Below are 18,143 nucleotides of genomic sequence, written 5' to 3'. Positions count from 1 at the left end.
AAATCACTTAAAACACCCCCTACCCTCCAGGCATGTGACTGTAGGTCACACAACCATTTTTTTTACCATTATAAGTGTAGCTTTGTTAAAAGAAGTCCAGTCAGCGCAGTCATATTTTGTTTTTATTCTTTTAAAGCTCTTGTTTGTTTTATTAAGAGGACCACCATTCTAATGAGACATTTTATTATGGGCCAGTTTGATTGAAATATACAGAAACTCTTCTTTTAAAAGACGCAGAGTTGCACAAATAAAATAATTCACTTGCTAGATAAGGCTCGCTTGATGTGACCTGTGGTTAAAAAGAGGTTTCTTTTTGGGTTTAATATTTAGAAATGTGTGTTTATTTCAACACAACACTGTACAAGAGCGCTTGTTCTCTAAAGTTGACATATTTGTGGAAGAGTTTTCAACACTTATTGACAGGAAATGGTTTGATAAAGTTAAAGCAGGGTTTTGAAATGATGTTGCATGTTCTGTTTGGTCTGCCGTCAGTTTATTAGTCGAATTCTGAACAGGGTTTGTGTTTTATTTTGGATTTTTAGCATCATTTTAATGCAAAAAGATAAGTTCTTGCAGTTTGTTTGTCTCGCATGAGCTCTTTAATGGTTTAATGAACTGATCTGACCTTATTCTGTTATGTTTAAGGATGGATGGACTGCTGAGACTGATGACAGGTGACAGCTAATGTTTAAAATGTGCCGTTCTGATTAGGGATGGCAACTTTAATTGAGTTTATTAGTGACATTAAGCTTGTCTTAAGTACTTTGTTTAATGTAACCCCATTGTGTTGTTGTTGGCACGGCTGTCAAAAACACTTGTTGTGGGCTATATATAAAACACTGGTGCTTGTTCACAACATACAGAGCTGACGGTGAATCAGAGGCTTGGTTTGAATTATTATGGTGGCTGTACATCTACAACCGATTAACCTTTGGAGTCAACCCAATTCAACATGGCTGTTACAGCGAATCGACCTTAGCCTACACAAAAATGTCTATAACTCAGTGAATTTTACAGATAGTGAGTTAAAATGTGGAGTGGTAGTAGCTGAGAGTCATTCACAGTGTGAGCAGAAAAGGTATGTAAATAAAATACTTGTATTGTAATGATAGAAATTGAACAGCAACATATTTTTATCCTGCCTTGGTTTCATTTTTAGTCTACATACAGTAATGTTATGAGTCAAATTGTGTTCAGACAGACTTTATATTTACATACTTGGTCTTTAACAGAAGTACTCCCACCTTTCCATTAAATATAGATACCACCTAGTGGGAAATTCCTGTGAGTAATGCTTTCATACCTGTAAGAAAAGAACCCTCTTCTTGAAAAGAAAATAATTAGAAATGAAGGTAAGGACAGCCTGCTGTTGAAAAGCTTCAAGGGGAATGATTTAAATGAAGAAGTGGTGATGATGACGAGGATGGAAACCGGGGGGAGAAATATGAAGAAAAGCCTCTGATGGTGGAGAGCTGTGGTGAGAAGCCTGATGAAGGAGAGGATAATGGGGTTTAGATGAGGTTTTAGGTGTCCACTGAGTACAAAGAAAGGCATGGACAAGGGCTGTAGAGGAGATGAAGAGGAGGTTGTGGAGAAGAGGATGGTGGGATCTTTGAAAGGGAATAAAAATGAGGAAAGGGTTTGGAGAAGATTGATAAAGGGGTTCGGTTTTCCATCTGAGAGGAGGGCGTGCAGAGGTGGGGGAGACATCAGAGGAAGATGGAGAGGGGAGATATTCCTACTACTGCAGGGAATGATTAGGATTGGGCATGCCGGTTTGTTTGAAGCCACAGTGTGGAGGAGAAAGAGGGGGATCGGGAAAACAAACGGGGGGGATGTGAAGAGCGAGGAATTGGGGGTCGGAGGAGGATAGACGGATGTGGGGGAGGAGGCCTTTAGAGGAGTGGCCATCTGTTGTTTCTGCTGTCCTGCGGTGGAGACTGTCGCCTCTTATAGCCGAGCCCCCTCCTTTGAACTTGAACAGAGATTTTTTTGTTCGTGTAAATGAGTTGGACAGAGACAGAAACGGGAACTTCTGATTTTCTGAGTATAAATCCGTGATCCTTGCGCTCGTATAGATAATAGTGATAGACCCCGTCAGTTCCCCTTTTTGCAGTAAATTATACAGCCTATTTATTGTATCAATGTGGCTATGTTTAAGGAAGATATTAATTTTAATAATAAAAAACATTGTAAGAGAATGACACAAAGTTAGAGAATTCTTTAGTTTCTTCTTCACTCTTCTACTGTTCCGCCATATTTGTTTACAGCCACCCTAATGTAGGCCAGTCATGTGACTCAAGCTTTCATGTGGTTTTCGGTGAATTCAGCCGAGTGCTTTGTTTACATTGAGTGTAGACCCACATTTCAGAATTGTGCATGAGCATATCTGGAAAGCTGCTGGAGTAAACCGTTTCAGATTGCACCTCTTGAAATGGTTCAGGATAACCTTTTTATGTAGTTTGAAACAACTCAAAAGACTTGTAGCAGTTCATGCAAATGCTACTTTATAAACCATTATATCCCCATTAGTTTAGCGTTGCACTGTTATCCTGGCAGAAATATTGTGATATTCCTGCCAGAGGTGCTCAGGTTGCAAATAATAACCACAGAATTCTGTGTAAATGTGTCATGCAAAATGGACAACAGTGTAAAAGTTTTTAAACAGTGTTTGCATGTACCCCACCTCTTGTCCAATGACGGTGGAGATAGGTACCAGCTTCCTGTGACCCTGCACAGAAAGGAAATGGATGGACAGATGTTTGCATTAACCACTATGAAATTATATGGATTGGATTTGTTTTAAGACAGCAGCAATCCACTTTTGTCTTGGTTGTGCTCAGATTAGCCGTTTCCTTGTCAATTTGATCAGAATTAAACTCAATTTCCCCAAATTGAGGCAAGTCAAAGATACACATACCAGAGGTAAGATATTTATTGTTCATATTATTTCCTCAGACCCCCACTTTAAACCAACTGAACTGTCTCTTTAAGCCTGTTTTCCACAGCTAAGAATCTCACTTACAACAGTGAAACATCTCATTTTCTGTGTAAAGTCTAGTGAGACATGAAATGACGAAGGTGTTGATTTACATGTCAGATTTGCAGTAGCACAAAGAAGAACACAAATGTGTGACTCTGTTTTGCATTCTTTTGAATAATGTCTTATGGTTGACTCTTTGCGAGGAGCCTTAGATATAGAGAGAGCAGCCATGTTGAATAATCTGCTTCTTGGTCTAAATATGTTTCTGCTTCCAGGAAATGAGTTAGTGAGTGTAGGTAGATAAATGTGTCTGTCTGCAGCAGCTCACTCATTTTATGTGCTGCCTTTAGTTGATATCTGTCTGCGTACGTGCGCGTGTGCTCGAACTTCAACTCTTGGTAATTGATGTACTGCGTTTTGGCAACTCTGAAACCTGCAGAGAGTTGACCTGTGGTTACCTTACTGTTTGAAATAAATAAATAAAAAATGCTTGAAGTGTTTGAGTAATCGAATAGAAACAAACTGGGAATTCAAACTCTTCCGTTTATTTTTTTGTTTGTCTTTGTGTGTATGGATGGATTTTAATGAAACTCTCAAAGTAATCATTGTTTGTACATCTACAAGTGATTACCTTTAGGAGTAAATCCAATTCAAGATGGCTGCCACAGCTAAGCAAACTTAGCATACACAACATTGGTTGTAACACAGTCAGTTTTATCATATATTGAGCCAAAAATTGGTTTGGTAGGAGCTGAGACTAAACTAGTCTCTAAACATTTATTTTGTTGAGAAGAAATAATTTGTATTTACTTTAAGAAAGATGTAGTTTTTCTTTTAAGTAACAAATTGTCAGGGAAAAAATATATTTTGCGTCACTGTTTGCATCTCACAGCAGTGTGTGTGTCCCGTTTTAAGTGTTAACCAGAAAGTTTTCAGAGTTGTCATTATACCACCATCTTTCTGCAGTGCTTGCTTGCCTTTCACCAAAAATATGCTGAGATCCAGTCAACCATAGAGGGATGGATGGTGATGCCACAGCCATCCGACACTGAGGCGGGAACTAAAATGCACCCTGTGTTCCCAGTGCACAGCAATACAAAATTGATTGTGGAGTTTTGAAATGACACATGCACTTTGTCATGGCTGGTCAGCAGCGACTGACCTCATTTCGCTTCTTTATGTTGCCTTCTTTATCTTCTTCCTCTGTGTCAGATATGTTACTTGTTATATTCACACTGGAGCTTTTCACATAGCAGCCAAGATCTTACGATGATAAAAGATTAAAATTATAATATCTTGCCTTGTGCATCTCTAATTTTTGCAGTTTGAACATAAAGCAATCTATTTTGACTGTGTTACAGGTACGTCACCGAGCCTCAGACCAAGTTATGGCTCTGAAGATGAACAAACTCAGCAGCAACAGAGCTAACATGTTGAGAGAGGTCCAACTAATGAACCGGCTGTGTCATCCAAACATTCTCAGGTTGGTAACCAAACATTACTACATTCAAAGAAGGTGCTAAGTTATTTTTTTCTCATCTATATCTGTTTGCTCACAGATTTTCTTTCTCACAATGTCTGCTTCCCCCTTTACCTCTATTTCTTCTTCTGTCAGTCGCTCATGAGTCTCATTTGTGACCCGTTTCCTTTGGGGAGGGCTAGAAAGTCTATCAAACACTGCGCCTATTAACAATGGATTTTCTAAACCGCCAGTTCCTGTTCGTTGCACCAAATGCCCGGAGGAGAAAATCAAGGAGAACCTTTGCAGTCACTGGGGAACGAAGGGAAAGGCTCTGAACAACCATGTCAGCTTATTAGATATTCCAGTCATTGATTGGTTTGACAAGATGGGCAAAATATTGTGCTGTGTAAGCGTCAGGGCTGCCAGCCTCTTCAACCACAGTGAATGTTTGAAGACATTTGGATCTGTTTGGTATTTCACTGGGTTGTGAGTAGTTGGCATAGAACTCCAGTTTTTGCAGCATAGTTGAGCACCAGTTAAACTACGATGCCTGCAGGTTTCATCTGAATCAGTTTTGACCTGTGCTTATAAATACCAAGGTCTGAGTAATGATTCAACACAGGAGCTGCACAGTAAAAATGTCTATTTTTAATTGTGCAACTAGCCTAAAGCTTTACAAAACGGAATGACTAATGGTCCTCCCATGCATTGGAGTCAGAACAGGACTTTGCCTAAAATGCGACTAAAGGCAACTAAGTGGAATTGTTCTTTCTTCCATTTCACCCTGAACAGTTTGTTTATTTGTCCTACTTCAGGATTGTCCTGTTTGAAGTCACATCTGAGTTCAGAACAGACAACAATTTATTTATTTATTTATTTATTTATTTTTAAGCTCTCAAGATTTGTAGGTTGTCATCTTTGTAAATTTTGTGACTTATGATTGTCTTTATCATAGGTAAAACACTGAATTATTCAGACAAACTTGCATTTAACAACAGCTTGATTAACAAGTTGGCTCGGATAATAAAGCTTTAGAAATTAACCATCAGTGTTGTTTCAGTAAAACTGACCATGATGACCCAGAACAAGATGGCAGTTGTTTTTATTTTTCCTCTGTAGAAAACACTCGCTCTGAGCTCATCGGTGGGGGAGTGTGTGTGCACTAAACATGCACATACATGCATAAATATCTTTGTGTGTGCATACACACACATGCACTCATCTTTTACAATGCCATCTTTGTCGAGCGTGCCTTGTGGATTGAGTGTGTGTCCTTGTGTGAACAAACACACTGTGTGGAGTCATTGTTTGGTAAAATCCTGCAAGGACCAACAAATGTGACCTTTTTCATTGCCTCCGGAGTTATCAGCTCATGAACAAAGTTTGTCCACATGTTTGCACATTTGTAGACGCTCATTGTGGCACTTTGTTGAAGCAGGAAATGGTCCTCACTCTGATTCACTCTTTTATACCAATATTTTTCATCAGGTTTTGATTTTTTGATGTTTTACAGCTTAATACATTTAAGGTCAAGCAAAAAAGAAAAAGAAAGGCAGACTTTCTTTAATACTAAATGGTTCTTCATTCTGGGAGGGCATTATTTAAAAAGATTATGATGCTAAGCTTGTTACAGTGATAGGGAAATTCACAAGTGTTAAATATACTGGTTAGGTTTCCTGAGTGTGGAAATTGATAGGCAACACTGAGGTAAAAATGGGAAGAATGCAGGTGAAGCGGCAGAGCTGTTATTATTCTCCCGTTAACAGCAATTACCTGTCCAGTCTTGCCTGCTGGAATTTAGGCTTTTTTTCTCACCATTATTTCTGCTTTTTCAGTTTGCTCATTGCATGAAAAAATAAAATCTTGCTTTGATATTTACACTTTAAAATCTATTTATTATTAAAGAAATGCATATTGCCCCCTGTCTTTCACACACCCCAGAGCTTTAGTCTGAGATCATTTTTTGTTGAAAAAGAACAAAGTTAAACTGGTTTTGGTTAAACCTTGAAAATATTATATACAATCTCATGTGATATTGCGCTATCTTTCGTAATCTGTGCTTAGATTACGTGATGGGAATGACTTTCTGCTGCCTGCTTTCTGCTGCCTCAGTGAATTTTACAAATACTGAGATAAAATTTTGTGTGGTAACACAAAATTTTATCTCAGTATTTGTAAAATTCACTGAGGTATAGCCAGTTGTGTGTAGGCTAAGGTCAGTCAGCTGTGGCGGTCATCTTAAATTGAGTTTGGCTCCAAAAGTTAATCAGTTATAGATATACATTCATTGATTACTCACTGAAACTTGCATTAAAATCTGACCAGCGGTTCATGAGATATTTCACCAGCAGAGAGAGTTTTAAATGAGATCATTTAGCACTCAGAGTATGTGTTTGGGATCAGCCTCAGCCACTACCACACCAAATTTGAGCTCAATATCTGTAAAATTGCCTAAGTTATATATGTATTTGTTTCCTAAAATCACTTCGCTGTGGCGGCCATCTTGAATCAGATCGACTCCAAAAGTTAGTCAGTTGTAGATGTCAATCCAGTAACTACTTCCTGAAAGTTTTAATAAAATTTGTCCAGTTTTTTCATGAGATGTTTTGCTTTTGGTGCAGATAAACTCTCTCAGCTTCAGCTGATTTGTTTCCAGTCAGATTCTCTCCGATGTCGTCCTGAATTGCAGTTCCACGTGCTCCAAATTTAACGTCTCGGTTTGCGTGTCTTTTCATTTTTTCCAGGTTTAAGGGAGTTTGCGTCCACGAGGGCCAGCTTCACGCTCTGACAGAGGTAGGAGAAAATGCACACAAACTATTTCACATTAAAGCGTCAGAACAAACTAATGATACCTCCAGATCAAAATGTCTGTGCTAATAAAAGGCACAGCAGTGGCGCACTTATGTTCCCACTCTTGTTGTGTCTACACACTTGAGTGCAGTTTATGCTCCGTCTATTTTTAGGCAAACATCATGTCATCCACGAACACAACACTCCAGCACAAATGCCTGTAATTGTGGAAAACCAAAAGGAACTGAATGTCCTTAAGTGTACATAACAAGTTGGCTGTCTGTTTGAGTGTGTAAGAGATACAGAAGGGAATTTAATACAGGACGTTTCCTAATGAGTGAGGTCACAGAGAGCGGTGGTTCAGCCGGTACATCGCTCCTTATGGAAACTTGGTTTTTCTGTGTATGACAAACAAAATACAGGCAAAGATGGCAGGAAAGTTTTAATTTAATAATTAGTTGCAGTAACTGTTGGGCAAAAAATATCATCTTGAACGAAAAGGCAAACAATGTTACTTGAAGGAGAAATAAAAGGACTGAAACAGAATAAGTTTAGCTTTTCGTTATAACAAATTGTTGCTAAAATAGTTTGAATTTGCTTCGGTTGTTTTGCTCTTTTCTTACACTAGGAATATCATCAAAAACATGAAAAAGACTTCAAATGTGCAAATTTTATTACACATGAGTTCTTTGAATCTCAACTGACTGTCATTTTATCACATAAAGCTACTTTATGGGCTTAAAATATGGAAATTCTCCTTTTTTGTATTTTAAGCAAAATAAATAAATGTTTATTTTTGGTCTTTTTAGACATTGTCACCTCTGCTTGGCTTTGTGAAACAAGTAATGGACATTTTAGTTTATTTATTGCACAATAAAAGAAAAACTCGGGGCAATTACAACAAACAAACAAATAAAATGTGCAGGTGGGATTAGAAAAAAGAAAAACCTTTTCTTATAATAAATCTCACCTAAACTTAAGTAGAATAAAAATCAAATCATCAAACTCAAGTAAACACACAGACACAAGCTAAAACTAGATTATAAAGCTCAGGGTACGTCAAATAAAACATGAACATTAAATATTTATATAATGGTGCACAGTAGTTCCTGCATAAATGTGTCAACAGAAATAGAATGGAGAACAAATAATTGCATAATTGTAAATGTGTCACAGATGTACTCACAGATATAAAACACACACGTACACTCCTGTATAAGTGGATAAACATACACACTAATTAACAGTTTAGTTAGTAAATTAGAATATTTGGATTGAGTTTATGTGAAATGGTAGAATTCCCATTTAAGATGTCAGATGGCTCCGTCCTCCATCTACGCTCTGAAGGAGGCGAGCACAGTTAAAGATGCTCCCGGAGTCGCACACATGTTTCTGATTACACTGTTGTGCTGCACTTTGAATGGGCTTATTGTAGCTCCAGCTAAAACAGACAGCAGCCTTTTTCCGTTGCATACGAGAATACATTTTGAGAAGTTTACACACATCCAACGACAAATGGACACACTGTTGTAGAGTTGGTGAATCAGCCCATTGAGAGACGCACAGGATGAATATACGCACATAGATGCTGCGGTGGGTTTTGTTTTCTCGCTGCAGTGAAAACAGATCTTGTTGTCATGTTTGTACCAAACGGAGTTCTTGTACCAGACTCGTTTTGTTACCCGACCCTCGTTGTGACGCTGCGATCACAGGAAGCTTGGAATAAAGTTACTGCACGGCCCCAGGTTACATCAAGAAACTCATTAACCAACACAGACATATGAAAATCCACATCCTGCAAACCATGCAAACACGAGGGAAGTGTGCTGCCTTCAAAGTAAACCTTTAACTTTTTTTTGTAAATGTTATTACCAAGAACCACCAGAGGCTACAGTATATTAATCTAAAACCAGAAATGTCAGGTTCTGAATGATCTTTGTGTGATTGATCTTGGTTTACAATTCTTTGCAAAGCATCAAGCACGTTTTTCCACAAACTTCAACACATAAGCATTTAGCATTACACACTGATTGCATTTACACATGGCAGTCATCACTTGAGGGCTGTGGAGAGGTAAAATGATCTGAGGAATGATGCCTCGTGCTGCTCGTGCTGCTCGTGCTGCACTTCACTTTAATGCATCTCGCCACCACAATCACATTCAGGGCAAACCGTGAGTCATGACCCCCAGCAGGATTATTCTACTGTTTGAAGCTGCTTTCAGTAGCAAACAAAGATTCTTTGTTCCAGTTTTTTTTTTCCTTTTCAGGGGTCTCAGCCTGAATCACAGACAGTGCAGCAGAAGCAACTTCCACATTTCTGTGACCTGGCATGTGTTTCTGATTTCCTTTGCTCCCTGCGATGTACATCGACCCAATCATGAGCTGAGCTGAGTGATTACTGAGGTGTATCAGTAACTCAGGCACGGTCTTGTTTGTCCAGGAATTTGCTTTATCCTGTTTCACTGAATAAGAGGCTTTTTGAATACAACTTTATTTAAACTTTCATTTAACACAGCAGGTGCACTCTTCTGTAAAACCATAAAATTTGCATTTTTGACCGGACTCAGTTTGTGGTAGTTGCATAATCCATCAGTGTGACGGTAAAATGTTCCCATCTAGTCGTTGAAGTTGGATTAGTTTGTGTGGGCTGACAGCAGACCCTAAGCTCCGTGACTACTAAGCAGTTCTGCCATAATCTTCTGATGTCTTACATCAAATATAATTTTGTATATTCAGCACAGCTCAACTGTTGTTTTTGCAAATTACCAGACGTCTTCATGAGTCATTGGACTCTTAGAATAGTTCAGTTCTGCCTCACTATCTTAAAATATATCAATAAAGTGAATGATATTATCCTAGTGACACAATATTTTGTGTATATATATATATAATAAAGGCTGATGTTAGTTTATGTGATGACAGAAATGTTATTTTAATCAGGGCTGTTTTTTGTACAAAGATGTACAAAGAAAAAAATACCATTATTGTTATTTGGATTTAAATGTTCTGCAATATTAAGATACACAAAAATGTTAATAAACCAGCCAAGTTTAAGTCTTTTTTTAGGAAGAAGTACAGACCACCTGCTGATGACCCTTTGCTCTAATTCGGTGCCTGTCAGTCATACCAATAACCACAGCTTTATTCTGTCAGCTCTGTCTAGTTAACTACTGCAGCTCATGATCTGTGACATGGGATTAGTGTGTTAGCGTGTTTGCATGCCAGCAGGAAGGTCAGACAAGTTCTTCAGGATCAAAGCTGACAAAGTGTCGAACTCTAGATTCTTTTAATTTAAACCCACTGGTCTTATCGGCTGTCTTTTCTTATTTAAGAATGTCGTCAGACTAAAGAATGAAAAGCAAACTGTTTTATAAGCCTTATTGCATGCTGCAAGACAGATTTTGTTTTGTTATTTTCGCAGCATCAAACTCATCTGACAGACAGACTCTTTCTGTGGTTAAGTCAGCCAACAGTTCAGTCATGTACTCTGTGAGCCCATCAGATGATCAGAAATACCGTCTCTTAAAAAACTCTGTGGTTTCACTCATGCATATTTTAAGGACAGTAAACCAAATGACTAACAAATTCTCAAGCCAGCTAATCGGTTCCTGGCTCAAGCACATTACAGGCCTAGAATCAAATTATGTTTCTGAATGAGATGATGTTTTTATGACATTATGGAACCAGAGTTTAAACCTAATTTAAATTATCCATTTTTCTTTCTATAGCTCTACAATTACAGCAATTCTCAGCTTTACATCATGACATTTTCCATGTTAAGTTGTGTTTGTGTGTACCAATCTTGATATGCATTTTCCTTTCTTTAGTACATCAATGGTGGAAACCTGGAGCAGCTTCTAGACAGCAACAAACACCTGAGCTGGCCCATGAGGGTGAAACTCGCCTGCGATATCGCCGGCGGTGTGGCTTACCTGCACTCCAAAGGCATATTCCACCGGGACCTCACCTCCAAGGTGAGCTAAAGCTAATTAGTCATTAAGAGGAGAAACCAGAGCTATTAGAAGTAAAACTGCAAATCCACCTGTGTGTCAGCACTTGGCAGCTGTCAAGCACGATGGCGGGGAGCTGATGGTTTGGGCTTGTTCTGCAGCCACAGGATCTGGGCACCTTGCGGTCAATGAATCAACCACAAACTCTTTTGTAATTCAAAATATTCTAGAGTCAAATGTGAGGCCATCTGCCCGACGGTTGAAGCTGAAAGTGGGTGAATGAAATCTTGTAGACTGATGGTGGTGCAGTCCAATTCCAGAGCTTAACCAAATGTGGTGGGGAGTAAAAAAGCTTTCCATAAACAAATGTCCTGCAAACCTGAATGAACTGAAGCAACAGTGTAAAGAAAAGTGGGCCAAACTTCCTTCACCTGAAAGTGAGAGACTGATATAGCCACAAAAAGGCTGATTACTTTGAAGCACCGCTGCTAAATGTGGTTCTGCACGTCCTGAATAATGAAGTGCATTTAGTTTTCACACACCGCCTCTGCATCTTGGCTTAGTTTGTGTTTTGTTGCTCATTTATATTTATATATATTAAACCTTAGAACTTCTGTATAAGACGTACTTTCTGTTGCTATAATTAGAGGAAATGTATGTCATCTTAGACTGTTTTCTGTCGTGTGTGCTCAAATATCAGTTTGTTTTCAAGGTTTGTAGTTATTTCCAGCTCTTTTTCCATGGATAACTTTTAAATTCTTGCTCACATGTCTTAGACGGATGCTAAAAACGCTAGACAGTATTTTTAAAATGCCATAGAAGAGCAGCTAAATTAAATTGTTTTTTATTAGTCTGATGTTCTGTTACTTTGTACCCGTCTGTTTAAAGATTTTTAAACCAACCAAAAGTGAACAGAGATGCTCTGCTGTAAAATCAGTAGGGATTAAATGTACTCACAGATATGACAGTTCCTCAAATAATTGAAAAGGCAGTTTGTTTGTACTTCCCTGGTTACAGGAACAGCTGTGATGCAGGTGTTGTAAAAAATCTATTTTAAGGAGGAACTTCCTATTATATTCTTCCTCATCAAATAACCCCAAATCCTGCAAGAATTAGACAGCTGGTGTGCTTGTGGACTGGATTCATGCATTGTAAACATTGCCAATTACAGAATGATGCGTAAACATGGAGCTCAAAGTGTGATCCGTAATGCATTTGCTGCTTTTGTGACTGTAGATTATTTACACACAGCGTGAAGAGGAAGAGGCTGAACTTATTCACACCATAATGATTCTAAGTAGGAAGTACAGGTTTGGTGGATGGGGCTAAGCCACATAATGGGTCGCTTTTAATTCCCTCTGCGTTGCAACATCCTTCAAGTAAACATTTGTGTTTGTGGTTTTCTGTGTTCACAGAACTGCTTAATCAAATGTGATGACAACGGCTACACAGCAGTGGTGGGAGACTTCGGCCTGGCTGAGAAGATCCCCGCTAATCTGTAAGAAATCTGCAGTGATCGTGAAAAAACCCCCCGAGGATTTAATTTTTGTTCTTCGTAGTAAAGTAACAGGAAGCTGACTTGAACAGGAACATGTTGGCACCTCGTTTTCTGTCCCTGTGATGGTGTTACAGTCATACTGACTCATATTACCACTGACTCTTAATGAGTCTTGACATCTGTTGTCAAATCTTCCAAAACTAATTTTGTTTTGGTGCACTAATGGCATAATTTTCTTTGAGTCAGACCTTTACTCATTTATTTACATTATGGGGAGAAGGAAGTTTTAAAAAACCCCATGCAGGCAGTTAGTCATGGTGAGAATTCAGTCATTAGCTCTGATCTGTTTCCCAAAAAAACAGATATAAAAGGAGGCTAAATGCAAAACCTGTGACTCAAACTGAAGGACAGCTTTCTGTTTTGATGTGTAACTCTGTTTTTAATGTTCATCTTCCCCCTTGTGGCTAAAAATCATTTAATCCCTCTTTTTTTTTTTTGCTTGGTTAATGGGTATGACTGTCAGTATTTTTTTTTGTTAACATGAACTACCTGCCTTGGATGTCAGGAATACATGATATATATCAGATATTATTATTTTAATAATAAGTTTGTATCATACTTTCGTTCGTGTCGTCTCCATTTTTTAAAAACTTTTGCTTTTCCAACAAACTCACTTTAATACATTCCTCCTCTTCCTCCTCCTCATACCAGGGTTATTTATTATCGCAGAGGTCAGGCTCTGACATTAAAGCCGCCTCTACAGCTCACATTTTCTGCTTCTGATCAGCGCAGGGTTTTTCTTTTTAATCCTGCAGCAGCACAAATGAGGAGTGAGGCTGATTTCTGCCTTCTGTAACGCTTCATGAACAAGCTGCAGTTTATTAAATTATAGTTATGAAAAGGACTGCAAAGAGTTTAGAATTTGAGTTTTTGTTTGCCTGAAAAATGCTTCTGACTTCTCAAAACTGGATTTGAATCCAAATGAAGCAAAAGTGTTGAGTTATAAAAGTTAGATTTTGTTATAAACAAAAAACATCACACATTGGGGGCGGCGGTGGCTCAGGAGGTAGGGGTTCGTCCTGTAACCAGAGAGTTGCTGGTTCAAGCCCCCGCTCTGTCAGTCTCGGCCGTTGTGTCCTTGGGCAAGACACTTCACCCGCCCTGCCCACTGGTGGTGGTCAGAGGGCTCGGTGGCGCCTGTGTGATGGCAGCCTCACCTCTGTCAGCCCGCCCCAGGGCAGCTGTGGCTACAATGTAGCTCACCACCATCAGTGTGTAAATGTGTGGATGAATGGGTGAATGATTGTAGTGTGAAGCGCTTTGGGGTCCTTGGACTAGATAAAGCGCTAAATAAGTGCAAGCCATTTACCATTTTAGACAAGAACCACAGCGATGACTTTGTGAGTTATTTTTTTATGTTCTTGTTTGCATCAAGGTTTTGTTTTAGTTTCTAATCTGGCAGCCCAAAGTCACAAAAAGGACTAATTACTTTAATTTTAATGTTCTTTTTAGTGCTGAAGGAGAGAAGCTGTCAGTGGTTGGTTCTCCTTTCTGGATGGCTCCTGAGGTCCTGAGGGATGAATCCTACAACGAGAGGGTAAAGTCACTTCCTGTGCCATGGGATGACCTCAAAGTGGAAAGAAAGTCAATATTTTTGTGTTTGAGTGTCCTTTTGGACTCCTGTTTGTCTCCAGGCTGATGTGTTCTCCTACGGAATAATCCTGTGTGAAATCATTGCAAGGATCCAGGCCGACCCGGACTTCCTTCCTCGCACAGAGGTAACAAAATGCTCGTCTCCCTTTCACTTTTTTTTCCCATCTTGTGGTTTTTTATTATTCAGACTTCATGTTTGCTGTGAACACGAGCTGATCCTGTTGTTCTATAGTTCACGTTTGAAAATATAGAGAGGATTCTCAAACTGTTCATAATCATTGTGTCATCTGAGCTCTCTCAGTGTGAGAAGAATATTTATTCTGTTTGTAAAGTTATGGGTCAAAAGTATTATCATAAAGACCTGTTAAAAAGGGATGAAACATTCTGTTTTCTTGACATTTTTCCTCCAAGCAGCCAGGCTGGATTAAATAAGCTCTTAAAGAAACATTCCAAACAAGTTTTTGTTGAACGTTAAAATAAAACAAACTATGTTTTTCCCCTCATTTCAGTCCAGCACCTGACCATTGTAGAAGTCATGATTTTGTTTTTGTTTTCTTCAAATCTAAAGCCACAAAACTTTATGTTGTAAAACAGCAAAGAGTTTAGTGAAGAACTAATTTTTTTAATTGCAACTTTTAGGCCTTTTGTTGCTTACTTCTTATTCACTTGTTTTGTTGCAACTACCAATATTGACGGGGCAACTGTTGCTTTGCCAAGCTTAAAATAACATTTCTGTAGGAATACGATCGTATTTCCATGTGTCCCAAACAAATCTGTGTAAACTGGGGAAATGGAGGACAGAAGGAGTGGGGACAAAATGAACAATTATCTGAATAAATTTTAACAAATGGGAACAAATTTCATATTTGTGACAATCTGTCTTTAAATCATATTTAAAATAATTTATTTTCTAAGTCCTAAACACAAAACTTTGTTGGTTTCTTGAGCTCAAGTATCTTTTTTTTTATTATTATTTGCACAAGGAACGCCTTCCCCTGTAAAATTATCAGCTGAAAATGAAAAAACCAAAATGGCCACTGTCCAAATAAAGACTTGGAATACCTTCACAAAACTGCTTTAAGAATTACAAAAAAAAGTCCAGTTTTTTTTTATTATTTTGGAAGCAAAAACTCTTTTCTCAGTACTGTACTTTGTTATATTTGCAGCAGCTGTCAAACGTGATTCATATTAAAATATGAAATTTATGTCGTTCAGTCTGTAAAGGAACACTTATTCCTCTGATCCAGCCTGAAAACGTCAACAATATTTAACGTTAGAAGGGATCATTCTTTGCATGCGAGTGTAGATCACACCTTTAAGACGGGCTCAGATTAAATCCACGTTCAGAAACAAGTTGGCGGTTGAGTTTTCGGTGGCCTGCAGGCGTACTGGAACCTGGCAGTCAGAGGATTAGTTTGACATGAAGTTGGCTTTGACAGCAGACGTGAACTATGTCTGTGTCCCTCGACCATAATGCGAGTTTCCTCTGTGTTTCTCCACCTCGCCCCTCTGAGCAGAACTTCGGCCTGGACTACCACACGTTCCAGCACATGGTTGGAGACTGTCCGCCGGACTTCCTCCAGCTGGCCTTCAACTGCTGCAACGTGAGTCCATCATCCTGTCCTCTCGCTCTCTCTGTGTCAAATCGGAAATTAGGATTCGTCCCTGATATTAAGCAGCTGCTGTCCGCTTGTGGGAAAATGGAAAAGCATGTGAACGTGCTCTTTAAAGTTTTAATTTGTTGTGTAAACTGCTTCTCGTATTTCAAACTACTTGAAATGAAATATGTACTTTAGAGTTTCTAAATTGCTTGTCTTTGTGTTTGTTTTAGGAAGGGGGCGGATTTATTTTTAATTTCTTAAGCAACTTTTATTCTCTAAATAAAGGAGCAATCTGATTATCTGATTAATCTGATTTGGCTCTTTATGCAGAGGGGGTTTGTTCTCTGCAATCTGGACCACTTACTTCACAATTAATTTGTGGTCAAGCTGAGCAAATTATAATAACAAAAAAATGCAGTTTTTCTACTTTAGGTTTTCTTCTCACAGCTGTTCATCGCTTTACTTAAATTAAAGAGTAAATTATTTTATTTAGTTTAATTAAACCCACAGAGGATTGAGACTTTTATGCTCCCTGCTGATTGATCCTATATAGGCTCCTTTATCCCTTCTCATCCTTGTCTGTTGTCTCTCCTTTATCATCTCTGTCGCCGTTATCCTCCTTCCTTTTTACTAAATTATTTAACGCGCATTGATCTCATTTATCTGTCTTGTGTTTTTGACCTCGCGTTCTTCCAAAGCGACAGTCTCTAATGGAGAAACATTAACGCAGAAAACAACCTTTTCACAGCTTTCTATCAAAACATTTTCAGCCTCTGTGGCTGATTTGTTCTTCTGTTACAGCTGTGCACTTATGAACATTTAAAACTTGTCTTAAACACAAATTTAATTACAGTTTAGGTAAGAAAAAGCAGTGATTTCTTCTCATAATCTTGCTTTCAAGTCATTATTTGTTGAGAATGTATTTTAAAATGCAGTCAGTAAAGATTTCAAAGAAATCTCTCTTTATGTTATAAAAAATACAGGAAAAGTTTTTCCATTATCACCTGGTAAAAGTATTTTAGTGTCACATAAATAATATGGAAGTATATTTGGATGTTAAAAGAAAAAACTTTTGCAAATTTTGTTCTCCAGTTAGTCTCTAAAAACAGTCGCAGCCCGACGAGGTCCTACCTTTAATATCTCAGCCTCTGTAAATATAAGATCCATACAGTAAAATGCTTTTTGTTGATCAAATTAAAGATTGTGCTTGAACATTTCTTAATGTCTTAAAGGGATACACACACATATATTCATCTATCATTGTTATCCATGTATTTTTTCTTTTCCCCCCCTTCAGATGGATCCTAAACTCCGTCCATCATTTCCAGACATCGTCCGGCAGCTGGAGGAGATTCTCGCTCGCCTTAAAGTCGCAGAGATGGAGCACGAGTGCGATTCGCTCAGCGGGGACAATGAGATGAAAACCATGCCCAAAGGTAACCGCACTGCACGCTCACAAGAAGCTTTAAGCCGTACAGCCAATTAAAGTCACATCCCTTTGTTTATAAGAAGATGCTTGTAAATTCCTGTGGAACAATGGTGAGCTTTAATCCAGGAAGGCAACCACAATAAGTTTGTTCTTATTGATTTCACCGCTACATTTAGCCTCTGCCTCGTCTCCTGACAGCACAACTTGCTGTGTTAATACCATGTTTGTGCAGGAAATTGTTTACACTTTCCTCACTAAACATACGTCCCAGTTTGTTGATGTTTCCAGGGAGCTCCTGAGGTAATATCCGTTCCTCCACTGGAACTGTACTCGCTTTCAGAGCACCTCAGGGGCCAATTCTGTGAAAGGAAAGTCTGATATATTCCGTTTAAACCTAATCTTGGCTTAAAGATAAAATTTGATCAACGTTCCTGTTGGGAGACACTTGATCCAAGCAGGTCGAGGTTTCACTTCTAATTCGGTCCAGTGTTAGTCAGTCTGCGCGCAGTCAGCAGGCAGCCGTGTTTTCATTTAGACGAGCCAAACGGCTTCTTTTACGATTGACACACGACGCCGTCGGGTGCAGACGAAACGCAACAAAGTTCTTCCACGTGACGTTTGGTTGTACAGGTGCTGGTCATAAAATTAGAATATCATGAAAAAGTAGATTGATTTCAGTAATTCCATTTAAAAAGTGAAACTTGTATATTATATTCATACATTACATACAAACTCATATATTTCAAATGTTTATTTCGTTTAATTTTGATGATTA

The 18,143-nt window shown here is 38.6% G+C and overlaps 1 protein-coding gene across 1 annotated transcript in view; it reads left to right on the top strand.

The window, feature by feature from the left end:
- The window catches only part of tesk2 (testis associated actin remodelling kinase 2), a 31,520-nt gene that overhangs the window by 6,322 nt on the left and 7,055 nt on the right, over positions 1-18,143 (top strand). The window contains exons 4-11 of the mRNA XM_017411146.3: positions 4,345-4,466; positions 7,190-7,238; positions 11,065-11,211; positions 12,603-12,685; positions 14,198-14,282; positions 14,380-14,463; positions 15,856-15,942; positions 17,237-17,375. Coding sequence (XP_017266635.1) covers positions 4,345-4,466; positions 7,190-7,238; positions 11,065-11,211; positions 12,603-12,685; positions 14,198-14,282; positions 14,380-14,463; positions 15,856-15,942; positions 17,237-17,375 — 796 coding nt within the window. The remainder of the gene's footprint in view (positions 1-4,344; positions 4,467-7,189; positions 7,239-11,064; positions 11,212-12,602; positions 12,686-14,197; positions 14,283-14,379; positions 14,464-15,855; positions 15,943-17,236; positions 17,376-18,143) is intronic.

Source organism: Kryptolebias marmoratus, linkage group LG20, assembly GCF_001649575.2.
Source record: "Kryptolebias marmoratus isolate JLee-2015 linkage group LG20, ASM164957v2, whole genome shotgun sequence".
NCBI classification, from domain to species: Eukaryota; Metazoa; Chordata; class Actinopteri; order Cyprinodontiformes; family Rivulidae; genus Kryptolebias; species Kryptolebias marmoratus.
The sequence above is the reverse complement of the archived record's forward strand: the minus strand, read 5'-3'. Positions and strand labels throughout refer to the sequence as shown.